Here is a 15,202-nt window from a genome sequence, read left to right as displayed (position 1 = left end):
AGTGTGCGGATCTGGCTCGCTGAGATTTCATGCCAGTGTAAAAATTGGCTGAGGGTTTGGTTCAAATCAAATTGGACATAAGCACCCACAACACCATCTGTTAGGGAAAGGCAGTGGAGTGAAGGGCAGAGCTCTGCATTCGGATAAATGGATTTTCAATTTATTAAATTGTTGACTGACACCCTTGTAAATGTCCGCTTTATGCGCCGTGGCCTATTCTTAGAACGTCACATTTAATGGAAACATGTTGCTATACATCCATACAATCCCTAATATTAGACTAGGAAAAAAAAAGCCTACTACATCTGTTGTTTTGTGTTAGTTATATTCCTTTTTTTATATTTTTTTTCAGCATGTTGGCCTCACATTTATATGAGGAAGAATTTGTCAATTTTTTTAAACTTCATCTCACTTTTATAAAGACAAAAATAAAGACCTCTCTCTGGTTAGGTGTTTTTTGGCAAGTGACATCGTGTGTGTGCGATTTTTTTGCTAACAGGTGTGTCGCCCTGAAATGTGTCTGCGATTGTCACAGTACTTTAGGGGAGGACCATATGTCCCTCGTCGCCTCACCCAAAAACTTAACTTAACTTTGCACGGCGTATAACAAGTCTCTTAACTCTCAGAAGTTGATGTCATGTCGCTCGGTGTGTGAGTGTGTGCCAAATACTTTGTGTGTGTGTGTCCCCTTAGCCTGCCTAGTGGTCTGGGTGTTTATTAATAACTGAAGTTGGAGCAGCTTCTGAATTAAAAGTCACTGTGGACGTTGAGGCCGACCAGGGACTGAGTCTAACACACACTGGCCCTTTCTCGTAGCGATCCTCTGCTTCAGTGGGAGCACTGGGAGGGGGCTAGGAAATAAGGAGGAGGAGGAGGAGAGGGATTTTAGTGTTTACACAGAGGCCCGGCCACCGCGGCAACTGTTGCCAAGCGCTGTTCTCCCCAACAACAAGACAGTAATTGGTACTGTTAGCGGCTAACCTTGCGGAGGTGGTGGTGCGAGGTGGGCTCGGACAAAAAGCTTTTTGATACATCTCCCTCTATCTATCTCTTTCTCCTCCTCTCAAGCCGCCGTATAGTGCCCCTGTTATTTATTTATTACATTTTTTTTTTTTGACAAGAGACTGCCCGTAATCTTGGCACGGCCCCCTTTTGCTTTGGAAACGATTGGACCGTCTTTAGAAGGAATCGATGAAAAATGTGTCCAGACACATGGCCCAGCTCAACCAGACATGAATTGATCATCAAAATATCAACAACATCATTTCGTAATGGAGCGTGTTGGTGCCTTCAGTGTGGTGGTGGTGGGGGAGGAATAGCCAGACTGAAAGCTGTGGTATCAAGAGGGTGTAAATAAGTGAGGAGTTGTTTTCAAAATTCTGCCTTTTTTTCTCTTCTGAAGTTTCTTTGAACATCTCCATAATGTAGAAGATCCAGTTGTAACATCTTACTACTGAAAGACTTAAGTTACCTCATATTAATTAAATAGTAACACTACTTTTTCCCCTTTTAAAGGTGACCTATTATGCCTATTTTTGGGTGCATATTTGTAATTTAGGTTTCTACTAAAAGATGTTTACATGCTTTAATGTTAAAAAAACACTTAATTTTTCTCATACCAGCTGTGATTCAACACCTCTTTTGTCTGAAACGCTCTGTTTGAGCTCCGCCGAGTCTGCTCTGATTGGTCAGCTGACCCACTCTGTTGTTATTGGTCAACCGAACCACACTCTTCGGACTCCGCTCCAGCTCCGCTCTAACCAGCTTTTAATTGAGGGCGTACCAGACTAGCCACAAGGCAGGTATTATGCAAATATGTTACTTTGTGACATCACCACGTTACGGAATAAAGGCGGGATTTCAAGCGAGTGATTCTGGCAGTTCAGGAGCAGTGTTTCTCCTTTTGGCGTGGACTTTGGGCTTTGTAACTTCGCAGACCTTTTACACGCAAAGGAAAAAGCATAATAGCTCCTCTTTAAAGTACAGAAAGTATTCATTATAACAGCAACTGTTGCTGTAAAGGTCATTTGTAAAGCGTAGTTTAGCCCAGCTTGGGGCTTTGCAGCCTAATAACCCAGATTAAGAGAAAAAAACTATTTAGGAGGTTCCAAATAATGTGGAAAAAGATCTCATTGTTCTCTATTGTTCACCATGAAACAATTCCTATCAAATCTTTTCAGTCATTCAGTTGAGATAACCTGCTTTGAGGTGTTTACATGCCAGTTATAATCTAATCTTTCGATCACATGTAAGCGTGCTCTCTCCGTCTCCGTCATGGCCGCCAGCGAGAGTGTTTCCACCACAGAAGTCGCCACACATCTCTCCTCCTCGCTCTCTCTCCCTCTCTCTGTTACTTCTTCCCTCCATCTCAATACTTCAGTGTTCAGGGTGGCAGTCTTAGACAAACTCCACCAGTGCTTGTATAATTGCTTATTCAATGCTGACCCCTGCTCAGTTTAGGAGGGAGGAGGAGGAGAACGGGGAAGGAAAGGGAGGAGGGCGGAGGGGGGGTGTAGCTGGAGTCCTCCCCATGGCTGCCAAGGCCCAAGTCAATGTGGAGCCTGTTTTTTCGGGATATAAGGGCCGGGCCACGGGTCCCAAGCCAGGGCCCTTTCCTGTGGGCCCTCCTCCTCCTCCTCCTCGTCTTCGCTCTCCTCCTTCATTCTCCACCCTCCTCCGAGCCCGGCTGGGCCTGGCGCTGGCACAGAGGTCCCTTTGTTGTGCACCCGAAGGCCCGGGCTCTCTCTCTCTCTCTCTTTCTCTCTCTCTCTCTCTTTCCACAAACCCTCCTCCTCCTCCTCTTCCTCCTCCTCCTCCTCCTCGCCATCTCCCTCCCTTCTCCTCTAAAGGTCTCCAGGCTTCACAAATATGAGATAATAGGAAAAATAGAGCTGGCCGCTTGTGGTGACTCAGGGCAAAACGTCTGAGTGAAAAATAGAAAGTGAGAGAGAGAGAGAGAGAGAGAGAGAGATGGTATTGTTTGTGAGGTTGGTCGGGGCGAGCTGGACTGAAGTTGAGTCTCCTCCCCTCTCTCTCTCTCTCTCTCTCTCTCTCTCCCTCTCTCTCTCTCTCCAGCAGCTTCTGAACCAAAAGCTCACTGTGGATCCAAAAGCCGGATGGGGGCTCGCTCTAACACACACACACACACACACTCACACACACACACACACACAGACAGTTTCTCTCTCCCTCTCTCGGCAGGTGGACGGGGTTGTTTTGGCTCGGCTGCAGGGCAGCAGCTTGACTCCGTTTGAGCCAATGAGCCAAGATAATAGCCGACGATTCCAGAGTCATTGTCAGCGTTTTCCCCCCTCTGCTTTTCCCAGAATCCCCCTCGCACGCCGCCGCCACCGCCGCGTGGGATCGGAACGGGAAACGTCACCCTCGGATGAATTAATGTGCTTTCGTATGAAAACGCAACAAGAGGGATTCACTGTCGTACATCCAAAACAAGGATTTTAAAGGTTTCCAATGTCCCGTCTATATGACGTTCAAACATCATCATCATGTAGCTTTAATAAGCAGCTGGAACAGAATATAAATTTAGTTTTTTCCAACCTTAAAGCTAATTAAGAGGGAAAAGAAACAGTTGAACACACACGCTCCTTTACCGCCCTGTGCGCCTCACACTTCCACTTCCTCTCTCCCCTTTTCGTTTCTGTTCATTTCCTCACCCCTTCGTTTTTGACAAGGGGGAGTCGGGCATCCTCCCTCGCCCTCGCCCTCAGCTCCCAGAACCCCACCCTGCAAAATATGCAGCCCACACCCCTGCGTGGGCACCAAACTCCACCCGCTTACCTCACAGAACACACGCACACACACAGACGTCCATACGTCAGAAGAACAGGGAGTAGCTACTCTTGATTTTCATGGAAAGAGTTGTGCTGTCCTGCTTTATTATGTGATTTTTGGCCTTAATTGCCAGTAGTAGACGCTCGCTGTGTTTCCATCCAACTGTCAAGCGGGTTTTGTAGAGAAAAAAAAACGCTGTTGAAATATCGCAGAACATAAAATCAGGTGCATTTCTCCATCTGCCGGGGCCGGAGCGAATAAATCCCTGAATGTGAGAGAAGTTGTTATTGTTGTGCAGCGTCAGGTAATGGCGGCCATATTTCATGTTCATATATACAAAGATGAAAACAAGGACTTGGCAGTTGGAGGTATTGTAATGCGCCAACAACCACGATGCTAATGCGTGAGAGACGCTTTTTTTTCAGGATGTCCAAAACACACCTTTTAACCGAGGCTTGTTGTGTGTTTATCCTGGGGGGGTGACAGCGAGGGTTCATTCCTCATAGTGTTCACCACATCAATCAACATCTCACTAAAAGCTGCAGCATGCCAACTCTTCTTCTCTTCTCCTCTCTCCTCCCCTCCTCGTGCCCATTTCCTCCCCATTTTGCCCATCCTGCCGCACAATGAAAGAGCCTCTTGGCTTTTTATTAATAGTTAAAGTGGCCCCGGCCTGTCACTGGGGACAATAACCGCAGCCCTGTTAATAAATAAAAATAATAACTAGGAGATGGAGACAGAGAGGGAGTGCGGTGGAAAGAGAACAGGCGACACTGCCATTTGTTGTTCCCTCTCACTTGTCAAAGCTCTTTGGCTTAAAAGCCTCTGTCATTGTTGAGGGAGAGGGGGAGATGAGAGTGAGAGACGTAGAGAAAAGGGGGGAGAGAGAGAGGGAGGGAGGGAGCGCCAGGGGCTAATAGCACCTGTTGGGGTGATGGTGAGACAGCTGTCAGGGAGGGGCGGGGGGGGGACACACAGGAGCACACTCTTTCTTCCTCTCTACGTTTCCTTCCGTCCTCTCTGTTCTTTTGATTCTCCGTCTACCTCCTCCCACCTTCACCCCACTGCTAACCTATTCCCCGAAGGCTACTGACAGAAAGCACTAGGGCACATCAGGGACGCGGCGCCCCAAACTGACTAACTGGCTGGAGTGGCAGCGGCGGAAAAACGCAAGGACATACCAGTCAGAGTCCAAGGACGGTGGACAGGTTTGAAGGGGGGCGGGGGGGGGGGTGAGAAATAGAAAAGCGTGCGAGGTGGACCGCCTTGAAGAAGTTCAGCATTGATCTTTCGCTATACACGCGTGTGCGAATGTGTGTAATCAACGGAGCGTGAGCGCTCTAGACTTAGCGCCAGAGGAAAGGACCTGATTCAGGCCTCTGGGGAGGCTGCACACACACACACACACACACACACACACACACACACACACACTCACACACTGAGGTACAGTATGTAGGACACGCCGTAGTGCTTTGCGAGTGTCTGAGCAGAGCTTCTCCACTCTCTTCTCCGTGTTTGCGTGTGATCATGTGTCACTTTAAATCCTGAAAATCTCCAGGTGGTTGCTCATCCTCATCTCGCCGGCGTTCACTCCGCCGCAGACGGGAAAATAAATAGAGGGATGAAGAGGGAAGAAAGGAAGAAGTTTTGTTGTGTTTGAATGACGGGTAAAAAGTGATTTGTTGTCGAGTGCGGCGGCTGCTGCTGCGTGTGAGCGTTCACGTCTCACTTAGTGGAGGAAAAAGTGCTAAGCTGTTTCAGCTCAACACACCGGACATCTCTCCCTCTCTATGTGTCGGTGCAGCCAAGCCGTCTCATACCACTGAGATTAAGACTTTTTTCCTTAAATCAGTCTTGTCATTATGGAGAGAGAAAAAAAATAATCCAGGGACAAACAAACTTTTCGCCTGCCGTCAGCAGTGTGTGTATGTGCAGCTATATATACAGGCTCATTCAAGTGTGTGTGCGGCGTGCATGTGGTGTGTTTGTGCATTCAAGTGTGTGTGTTTGCGTTGGCTGATAGGGTTAATCTCCCCACTCAAAGTGTAAAACCTCTTTCCTTAGCAAGGCCTCGCATCCCAAGTGCAGATGGCTCCCAGTAAATAGACTACTCCCTCTCTCCCTCTCCCTCTCTCTCTCTCTCTCTCTCTCTCTCTCTCTCTCTCTCTCTCTCTCTCTCTCTCTCTCTCTCTCTCTCTCTCTCTCTCTCTCTCTCTCTCTCTCTCTCTCTCTTGCTTCACACTTTCAGCCTCCCTTTGTCTGATCATTTCATTCGCTCCCCTTTGTTCATGTCAATAACAGTCAACAGGGTGACTGGGTTGATGCTGTATGTGCACATCATGCATGTGTGTGTGTGCGCGAGATCGCTATTAGCGCATATACGCACACACATGTAGGGTTGAATCTCCGTACGCTCTCTTGTGTGACATTTCCATTCCCCCCACTGTGTGTGTGTGTGTGTGAGCGCGTTCATACGTGTGTGTGTGTGACCATAGTTAGGATTGTAATTAGTGATCCTGCATGCACACATGTGTGTGTTTGTGCAAGTGTGTGTGTGCGTAAGGGTCTTTGGAGTGTGTGTTGAAAACAAAGCGCTAGCTGATAATGTGTCCATTGTGGCGGGTGCATTAAGGCCCTCTTTGTCTCAGGGCCCACAGGGCTAATGATTCTCTAGCAGCAGGTGAGAGAGGGGAAAAAAAGCCTCTCTCTTTCTCTCCCTCTCTCTCCTCTCCTCCACTTGTCTCTCTCTTTATCTTGCGTCGCCTCTCTCTCTCTCTCTCTCTCGCTCTTTCCCTTTTTGCTCACTTGTTTTTGTTCTTCAGATTTCCTTTCTTTTCGATTATCAGCTTCTCTCTTTCCACCTCTCGCTCTCTCTCCTGCTGATGCGGCCATTAGGCTGAGCCGCCGCTGCCTTTATTACAGCAAATGGACTTTAAATGAGCTTTATTGTCATGTTGGCCAGCCAACTGAATCCCTCTCTCTCTCTTTCCTCTTCCCCCCACCCTCCCTTCCCTTCCTCCCCCCCCCCCCACCCTAAACAGAGGCCCCCAGCATTGAGAGGCTGTTGTCAAAGGACTGGAAGGATAAACTTTTGGCCATGGGCTCAGGGCACATCGGAGAAATTAAAGGTATGGTACCACTAAATAAATGACAGAACTAAACTTCAGTGAGCTGAATTCAATTAACCCTTTGAACTTAATAAGATCAACCTCCGATGTCCATTGAGGGAAAATAAATAAATAAATCCACTGAGAAACCTTAAAAAAAGTAACTTGCCGCATAATCAAAAGGGATCCAGGTGGTTGATGTCTGTATCCATGGTTACAGTGCAGAACTGCAAGCTAATGCAACATCACTTTTCATGGTACAGAGTCACCAAAATGCAAACGGATATAAAGCAAACTAAAAAAAAAAAATGGGTCAGGTGTAGCCCATGGAGAAGTCACTGACTCCCTGGCAACATTATACTTCCTGTTTACAACTATGATGAGAAAATTAATAGTAACAACTCTAAACATATTCATAAGCAAAAGGAAATCAACAGGAGTGGAAAAAATTCATAAATTTCAGCTTTTTCGTTTTACATTATTTGACAGTACTAAGGCTCAGAGTGTCCCATCAACATTGTTCTTGTTTCCATCTTTCCTGTCTCCTTATTCGATGAGAGGGTCGTACTGTAAAGGACAGAGGGTGTCGTATCCTGTACAGATTGTAAAGCCCCCTGAGGCAGTGATTTTGGGCTTTACAAATAAAATTGACTAGACTTGACTTGACTCTAATAATATGCATATATATATACATACAAAACCCAAGCAATTTGCATAAAACCAGTTATCTGTTACCTGTATACAATGTCAGTACTCACGTCAGCTGATGGCATGGACAAATCATATCAAAATACATATATGGAAATATGTGTATCAAAATACATATATAGAAATATGATTACATATATGGAAATAAGATTAATAAGATTAATTGGATTATATTCACCAGAAGCATAAAACATTACATGTCCCTTATAAATTTAAAAAGAAAATACCACTAAATTGTGAGGGAAATGTCTTTTATTCTTTGATTTTTGGGTTGCTTTGGAAAACAAATGATAAATAATGCCTGACAATGACTGAAATATTTGACTTCAGGACATCTCTGACTACATACATGCTGAAAATCAAACATTTTTACCGTATCAATTTAGAGATTTTCCAAATAAAAGTCCCTGGAAGTGTATGATTGAGCTTTCTCCCCGTGGTCTAGTGTTAAAAAAGTTAACAAAAGTCGCAATAAATCGTAAAATCGGATCGCGATACTTATAAATCACAATATATATCGAATCGGCACCCAAGTAACGTGACAGTATCGAATCAGGAGAGATCGCCCTAGGAAATGAAAGCCAAGGAAAAACTGCCTACTCTAGGTTCATGGTTTAATTGACTAAATTCAGTTGAAGTGAACTCAAATGATCTGAGCCGCCCTGAACTGAACCGAGCCGGCTGCCTCATCCCCCCGCGTTTGACCGACATGTCAAACAGTCAATGACGTCTCTGCTAGTCCATCAGCTCTGTGTTAATCTCGGTGTTAATCACCCCCATTCTACCCTCATCAGCCCCCTTCTTAACATCCGAGAGCGAGACAGACAGAGCGGGACAGAGGGCAGGAAGTGAAAACAAAAAAAGGGGAGCGAGGGAGCTGCGCTGTGAATATGCAGGAGCAAGAGTCAGCCAGAGAGGAAAAGAGAAGCAGAAAGAGAGAGAGAGGTGGTGGAAGAGTCTGGCTATTATTCCCTGTAACTCCGGGGCAAAGCCGTCGCTCTCCTCCAGTAATTGAGCTTCATTAGGAAGCAAAGCAATATGTAATCAAAGAGCCTCGCGGAGCGGCGTGGCCGTCGAGAGGGGGGCTCCATTGATCAAACCCCCTTTTTCCCAGCTCCCTGCCGCGCTGACATTTCTGTGTAGGGGCGTCCCGCTTGGCGCACCACACACCAACAGCTGGGGAGCAACATCAGGAGTATGTGTGAGTGCATGTGTGTGTGTGTGGAAGTGCATGTACAGTTGAGTCCATATGTGTGTCTTACATAACAACGTGAGTCTGTGAGGGCCAACGTGTACTCGTGCCTGTGATTGTGAAAAAAGAAGAAGAAGAAATATATGGAAAGTCAAGTGTTCGTACATCGGTTTTGTACGTGCATGTGTGTGTAAGTGTGTGTGTGTGTGTGTGCGCGGTGCTCTCATTTGTCAGCGCATCCCTTGACTTTTTTTTTTCTCCCCCCATCGAATTCCATTGAAGAGCTTTTTGTGGGGGAACAAAGTGATTTTTGAGCCACCGCCTCCCGCTCTGTCTGCCTTATTGAGAAGCAACATTGGTAAAAGGCCCCATGCGGTTCACATAGCAAAACACACACACACACACACACACACACACACACACAAAAGTATGGACCTCATAGCACTAGAATACATCTCCCCACTGTATAGTGTCATTAACATCAGATCAGCTGCAGAAAGTGACAGTGGAAAATGCATCTCTTAAACTCTTGATTTTCCTTTTGAATTGGCCCTCGTGCTTTTTTCTATACAGTATCAGCTTGTTTTCAGTACGTCATTAAAGCTCAACGATGTTACACCCAGGGAGATATTTAAACCCAAAACCTAAGATTAGTTATTACATCAAATAGAAACCTTCTGGATGTCTTCACATCATTTTATACTGGGGCTGTCAATCGATTCAAATAGTTAATCACGATTAATCTCACATTTTTTATCTGTTCAAAATGTACCTTAAAGGGAGATTTGTCATGTATTTAATACTCTTATCAACATGGGAGTGGACAAATCTGCTGCTTTATGCAAATGTATGTATATATTTATGATTGGAAATCAATTACCAACACAAAACAATGACAGATATTGTCCAGAAACCCTCACAGGTACTGCATTTAGCATAAAGAAATATGCTCAAATCATGACATGGCAAACTGCAGCCCAACAGGCAACAACAGCTGTCAGTGTGTCAGTGTGCTGACTTGACTATGACTTGCCCCAAACTGCATGTGATTATCATAAAGTGGGCATGTCTGTAAAGGGGGAGACTCGTGGGTACCCAGAGAACCCATTTTCATCATATTGAGGTCAGAGGTCCACATGATACCAGCATCTTCACTCTAACTTTAAAACTGAGCCCACTACAACTTAAAAATCGCGAGTTGCGTTAAAGAAAATTGGTGGCGTTAAAAGACCTAAGATTCTTTATTCCATCAAATTGAAATATTCTGGATGTCTTTTGCAACATTTTATAAACATTTTCTCCGACTTCTGCTCAGAATATCTGGTATCTTTGGAAATGTTGGAGTCTCAACTGTAATTTACTGTAAATTATTCGGGTTTGAGTAAAGCTTGGCTGCACAGCATGAGCTTAAAACAGGATTTAAGAGCGTAAAGGTAGCGATCAAATTCACAACCTGCACTATGCCACCAATAGTCAGATGCTGTCTGTCGTCAAACAGTTCAAGTAAACTATTTGGAAAATCAGGTTATTGCAAACCATGTAAGTGCTTTAATCAAACCTTAATTTCATTAGCTTAATCTTAACTTAATTAGATTATTTACGTTAATTGTGTTATCGAGGTCCATGTAAATATACTTCTTAATATACTTCCAGACTGCTTTTTTCTGTCTGCCTTCGTCTTCTCTCCTCCACCATCATGTCTGTGTCTTATCCGTCTCCCTCCTCTCCCTCCTTCTCATCCCCTCTCCTCCCTCCTCACCGGGGGGAGTTATCAATGCAGCCGGGGGTCATTAATTAGCCCCGCGAACACGGTGACAAGCATTACATTGTTACAAATTGGTTAATTACGCCGTGCACGAGTGTGCGCGCGAGAAGAAGAAAAAAAGGAGTTGATGTCGGTTCGGCAGGTTTGTAGGTAAAGCACGGGGCCGTGGCAAATCTGCCTAAAGGAGGAATGTGTGCAAACCGATGGAGGAAACCAGTTATCGATCCGCCTGCCCGCCTTGCAGCAGCTGAGGAAACAAGCCGACGCGAGGCTGATTTATGGGGGCGGCGGCGGAAATTTTGAAAAGTCTGAAAGAGAAAAGAGGAGAGAGTTTCCAAATCTCAGTTAGGGGAGCGTGTTGTTTTCTTGGATTCGTCTTCTTACTGCAAATACTCCGGGTTTACCGATGAAACATCCACAGCTGAGAGGGGGATTGAGAGCAGCTTGTAGGAAAAGAATAGACGGCTTGTCTATCCAGGCTGCCGCTTAAAGGAATGTCCTTCCACCTTCGACGTACACACCGTTTTGCACAGAAGTACCCGATTTTACTGTGTTTGCATTTGTGCATGTGCGTGGATGTGTGTGTGTAAAAAGGGGGGGTTAACCCCAACAAGAACCCCCCTACAAGAAAGACTCCTTTGATCCATCGCTTCACCTTTGCAACCCCCCCTTATCCTTTTTTTCGCCCCTTTCCTCCCCACCCTTTCACCCCCCAACATTTGAACAGTTTTTAACACAAGGCTCTTTCTTGTCTTGGTCAGCTTTGGCTATACACACACACACACACACACACACACACACACTCACACACACACACATTTCTCGCTCTACAAAGGTGGGTCTGTGAGTTAGGACAGCGGCGTGTTTATTTTTCCAGCGGCCAGTGCTCCCGACAGTTGCCTTTATTGTTCATTGTTGGCGGATGGATGGAGTGCGGGGGGAAGTGAGGGAGGTGGAGGAGGAGGAGGGGGTGTCGGTGGGCAGTTTAGGCGGGCGGGGGTGGCGTGAGGCGGCGGCGGCTACCAACAGGGAGGACAAATGGATGGCTCTCACCTTCCCCGCGCGGTCAGAGGGCAGGTCAGCAAGCAGCCTCAGCTCCACGTCCTTCTTTCCCTCCGTCCACCTCTCCCGACTTTCATCCCCCCGTTGTGTCTCTCTCTCTTTCTTTCTTTCTTTCTTTTCCTCCCTCTCTTTCTCTTCCTCATCTGGTTTGACTGGCGCAGGAATGTGGCCCTGTTAAAGGTAGCAGCTGAAGAACAATGGGGGATTGTGCTATTCCACACACGCACGCACGAACGCAACGCACGCACACACACAACAAAGGCATGTAGGCAAACATCGGTACATATGACCAGACATGGGCGCACACACTCCCTCGTACTGATTGTGCCTCAGTGTGCCTCTTTCTAACTACATCCTGTTGAATGATTTAGGCCTTGTGTGGAAGTGTGTTTGTGTATGTGTAACTGTGTGTGTGTGTGTGTGTGTGTGTGTGTGTGTGTGTGTAATGGAGCTGGTATGTCAGGATCTGAGAGGTCAGAGGTCAGGCCATGCTAAATGTGAGCAGGAGGTTGGCTGACTGCAGGGTAAACACAGACCAGACACACTTCTCTCTTTTTTTTCTTCTCTCTCTCTCTCTCTCTCTCTCTCACACACACATTCACACAATACAGCTCCATAGCTACAGCTCCATATTTACCACGTAATTCCAATCAAATCAAATTAGATTTTTACTTAAAGTTTTTAGCATGAAGTGTAGATTTTCCAACCTGGCTGAAGATTTATTTTGTTTGTTATTAAACAACATGAATCTGGCTCAGATCTCACATTTGTCTTGCCGCCACGTTTTGCTCACGTTTTCCTCGGCCAGATTTATTTTCTTTATTTCAATAAGGCAATAAAGGTGGTGATGGATGTGGCTTGACTCTTGAGTAATCACTGCTGGCCCTTCTGTGCACCAGGAAAATAAGTCAACATCTGGTTTTACAACTCCGCAGCACACACACGCTCTTTGCTAAACGTACCTTCCGTTGACATGCCCCCCCCTTCCTGCCGTTCAAAACCCCTAACCAGTCATATATTAGGTTGACCAACAAGCCATGGATGGTTTCTGCACTGCTTTGTTGTTCGTTCCTCCTTCATGCCTCTGACCTCTATAACCTCACCCCCACCATCCTTTTCTGGCCTCCGGATAGCCATGAAAATCTCTCAAAGAAGAGGAAGAGCACGGCACGACATCTCAGCTTTTACAGCTTATATACATATATGTCTTCACAGAAGAAGTTACTGACAACTACTGTGCGTTAATTAACACTTGTCCCTATATCTCTGATCAGCTAGACGTCTTAAAAGAACTTTAAAATGATGAAAGAAGTTTTATAACCTCATCCGAGTCTTGCGCTTCTCTTCAAAGTGCTACCATCTCTCCTTTGACCCCTCTCCCCCCCATGCCCTTCTCTCACCCCTATAGGTACCGCAGACAGCCTGGCGGAGAAAGAGCGCCAACTCATGGGCATGATCGGCCAGTTGAGCAGCCTGAGGGAGCAGCTCCTGGCGGCCCACGAGGAGCAGAAGAAGCTGGCCGCCTCGCAGATGGAGAAGCAGAGGCAGCAGATGGAGCTGGCCAAGCAGCAACAGGACCAGGTACTGTATCAGGTACTGGGGCCACGCTGCATGTGAAGGGGATACTGTATACTGTATGCCTTACTCTGCAAAATAAAACCATCTTTACAGGTCATTTAGCCTGGCTTTAGGTCGCACAATAAATAATGAATGAAGTATTTGTTATATCGCTGATCTCCAATCAGATCAGCACTTTTCAAGATTTTTTCCACATCTGTGGACATCTGCATTCTTTGGGTAATCCACCATATTTTAATAGGAAAACTACAGCTGTCATTCGATTAAAATATTTAATCAGCACATTTTGTATCTGTAAACTGTATATCTGTTGTGCCTGATCAGTAAACAGTCAACAAAGGCACATGATTGGATGCTGATTTGGGATATATATACACACACATACTGGTATGTGCAGACACACTTAAACATCAGACATCTTTAATTTTTAAGGTGGGCTCAAAAGTGTGGTCAAAAAAGCAACAAATTACACAGGATTTTTCTTTCCTCTACTCTCTCTCACACACACACACACACACACACACACCTTATACTGTATAGTGCTCACACAGCCAGAGACATGTGCCTTTGGCAGCGTGAACACAGGGACATCGCACAGGAATAAGCTGAGGGTATGTAGTGTTGGAGCGGATGTAGCGCAGACATACTACACACACACTTACACACTTACACACATACACTCCAAGCTCCCAGGCGAGAGTCTGCCAGGTATTTGCATAGAGAAGGGTTTCCCTCTTTGTTGTGCTTTTTAGCTTCTGGAAAGCTTGGTTTTTTACAAAGAGAACACACGTGCAGAAACACCGCTGTAAGGACTAATCACCTGTGACAAACACAATGCCTCACAGTGCCCTCGGCTGCATCGTTACTGTACTGTATGTGGACTGGATACTGTATTCCACTCTAGGAGCCACTGGAGCGTTTCTGTGCAGAAGTTGATTACAAAGGCAATTATTATTAGGGCAAGCTTAACCCCTTACCATTCCTTCCTGTTTTTTGAAAGGTAGGGGGGACAGGGGATGTTGAGATGGAGATAAAAAGTTAACAGTAGATGCCACGTAGAAGTGGTGGACATCATCTGAAAGCTGGGAACCTGGAGATTAGATCAGCAGGCCGTCACAGTTTTAAGGAGTTAAGTGAAATGACATTACAAGCAACAAAACGATGCAAATAAATGTGTAAAAGTGAAAAGAAAAAAAAGGTCTTTGACTAATAGATTAGAATTCCAAAAAAAAACTTTACCACGTTCAGTAAAGAATGTGTTCATGTCAGTGAGTGTGTCGGTGTGACACCGTTGTCCACTTGGCTGTGAGCTGAGTCCAGATTAGATGAGCTCTTTAATATTTCATACTGGGGGCATCGACCCTCTGTCGTGCAACTGGGGCCTCGGAGACCTGCAGATGTGTCGCATCTCCCACAGGCCCTGCACACACACCAAACATCCCAACCCACCCCCACCCCCACACACACACACAACACATGCACACACTCCCACACACGAACATACTGCATATACATTCTAGTAATATGTTGTGTTTCTCCGTCCTCAGATTGCCCGGCAACAGCAGCAGCTTCTGCAGCAGCAACACAAAATCAACCTCCTGCAGCAGCAAATCCAGGTGAGACCGCTTTGTGTGTGTGTGTGTGTGTGTGTGTGTGAGTGACGTCCAGCCACGCGTGTAGTCATGTGTATGTATCTCTCCGTGTGTTTGTGTGGATGTGTCCTGATGTGCGTCTGCACGGCGGCCCCACAAAAGGCAATTTTGTGATTGTGATTGTTGCGGCTTTTTCTTTGCTCAGCCATCAGCATTTTGGAGGCCTGAATCAGTGTTGACTTATATTAGCCCATCCTCCTCCTCTAACACGCACACACAACCTGTGTAATCACTTTAAAGTGGTCAGTCTGAGTCTGTTTGGAAAAATCAGCACTACTGCAGTATGTAAGTCTTTATTATATAACTCAAAGTTTGCCCGTCAGACTGACAGTGAAGTACCCGT

At 45.9% G+C, this 15,202-nt stretch overlaps 2 protein-coding genes across 24 annotated transcripts in view; one reads left to right on the top strand and one right to left on the bottom strand.

Annotated features, from left to right (window-relative positions):
* The window catches only part of LOC141762077 (uncharacterized), a 296,685-nt gene that overhangs the window by 152,825 nt on the left and 128,658 nt on the right, over window positions 1-15,202 (bottom strand). The gene's annotated exons all lie outside the window — the stretch shown is intronic.
* Window positions 1-15,202, top strand: part of sox5 (SRY-box transcription factor 5) — a 244,146-nt gene that overhangs the window by 182,425 nt on the left and 46,519 nt on the right. For 14 of the 22 annotated variants that reach the window (XM_074625940.1, XM_074625939.1, XM_074625941.1 and 11 more), the window contains 3 exons: window positions 6,837-6,923; window positions 13,038-13,222; window positions 14,755-14,823. In XM_074625940.1, the coding sequence (XP_074482041.1) occupies window positions 6,837-6,923; window positions 13,038-13,222; window positions 14,755-14,823 (341 nt within the window). The remainder of the gene's footprint in view (window positions 1-6,836; window positions 6,924-13,037; window positions 13,223-14,754; window positions 14,824-15,202) is intronic. The other 8 variants (XM_074625934.1, XM_074625932.1, XM_074625926.1 and 5 more) reach the window with 3 other exon arrangements.

This window comes from Sebastes fasciatus, chromosome 23 (assembly GCF_043250625.1).
Source record: "Sebastes fasciatus isolate fSebFas1 chromosome 23, fSebFas1.pri, whole genome shotgun sequence".
NCBI lineage: Eukaryota > Metazoa > Chordata > Actinopteri > Perciformes > Sebastidae > Sebastes > Sebastes fasciatus.
Note: the sequence above shows the minus strand (reverse complement) of the source record. Positions and strands in the feature narration are given on the sequence as shown.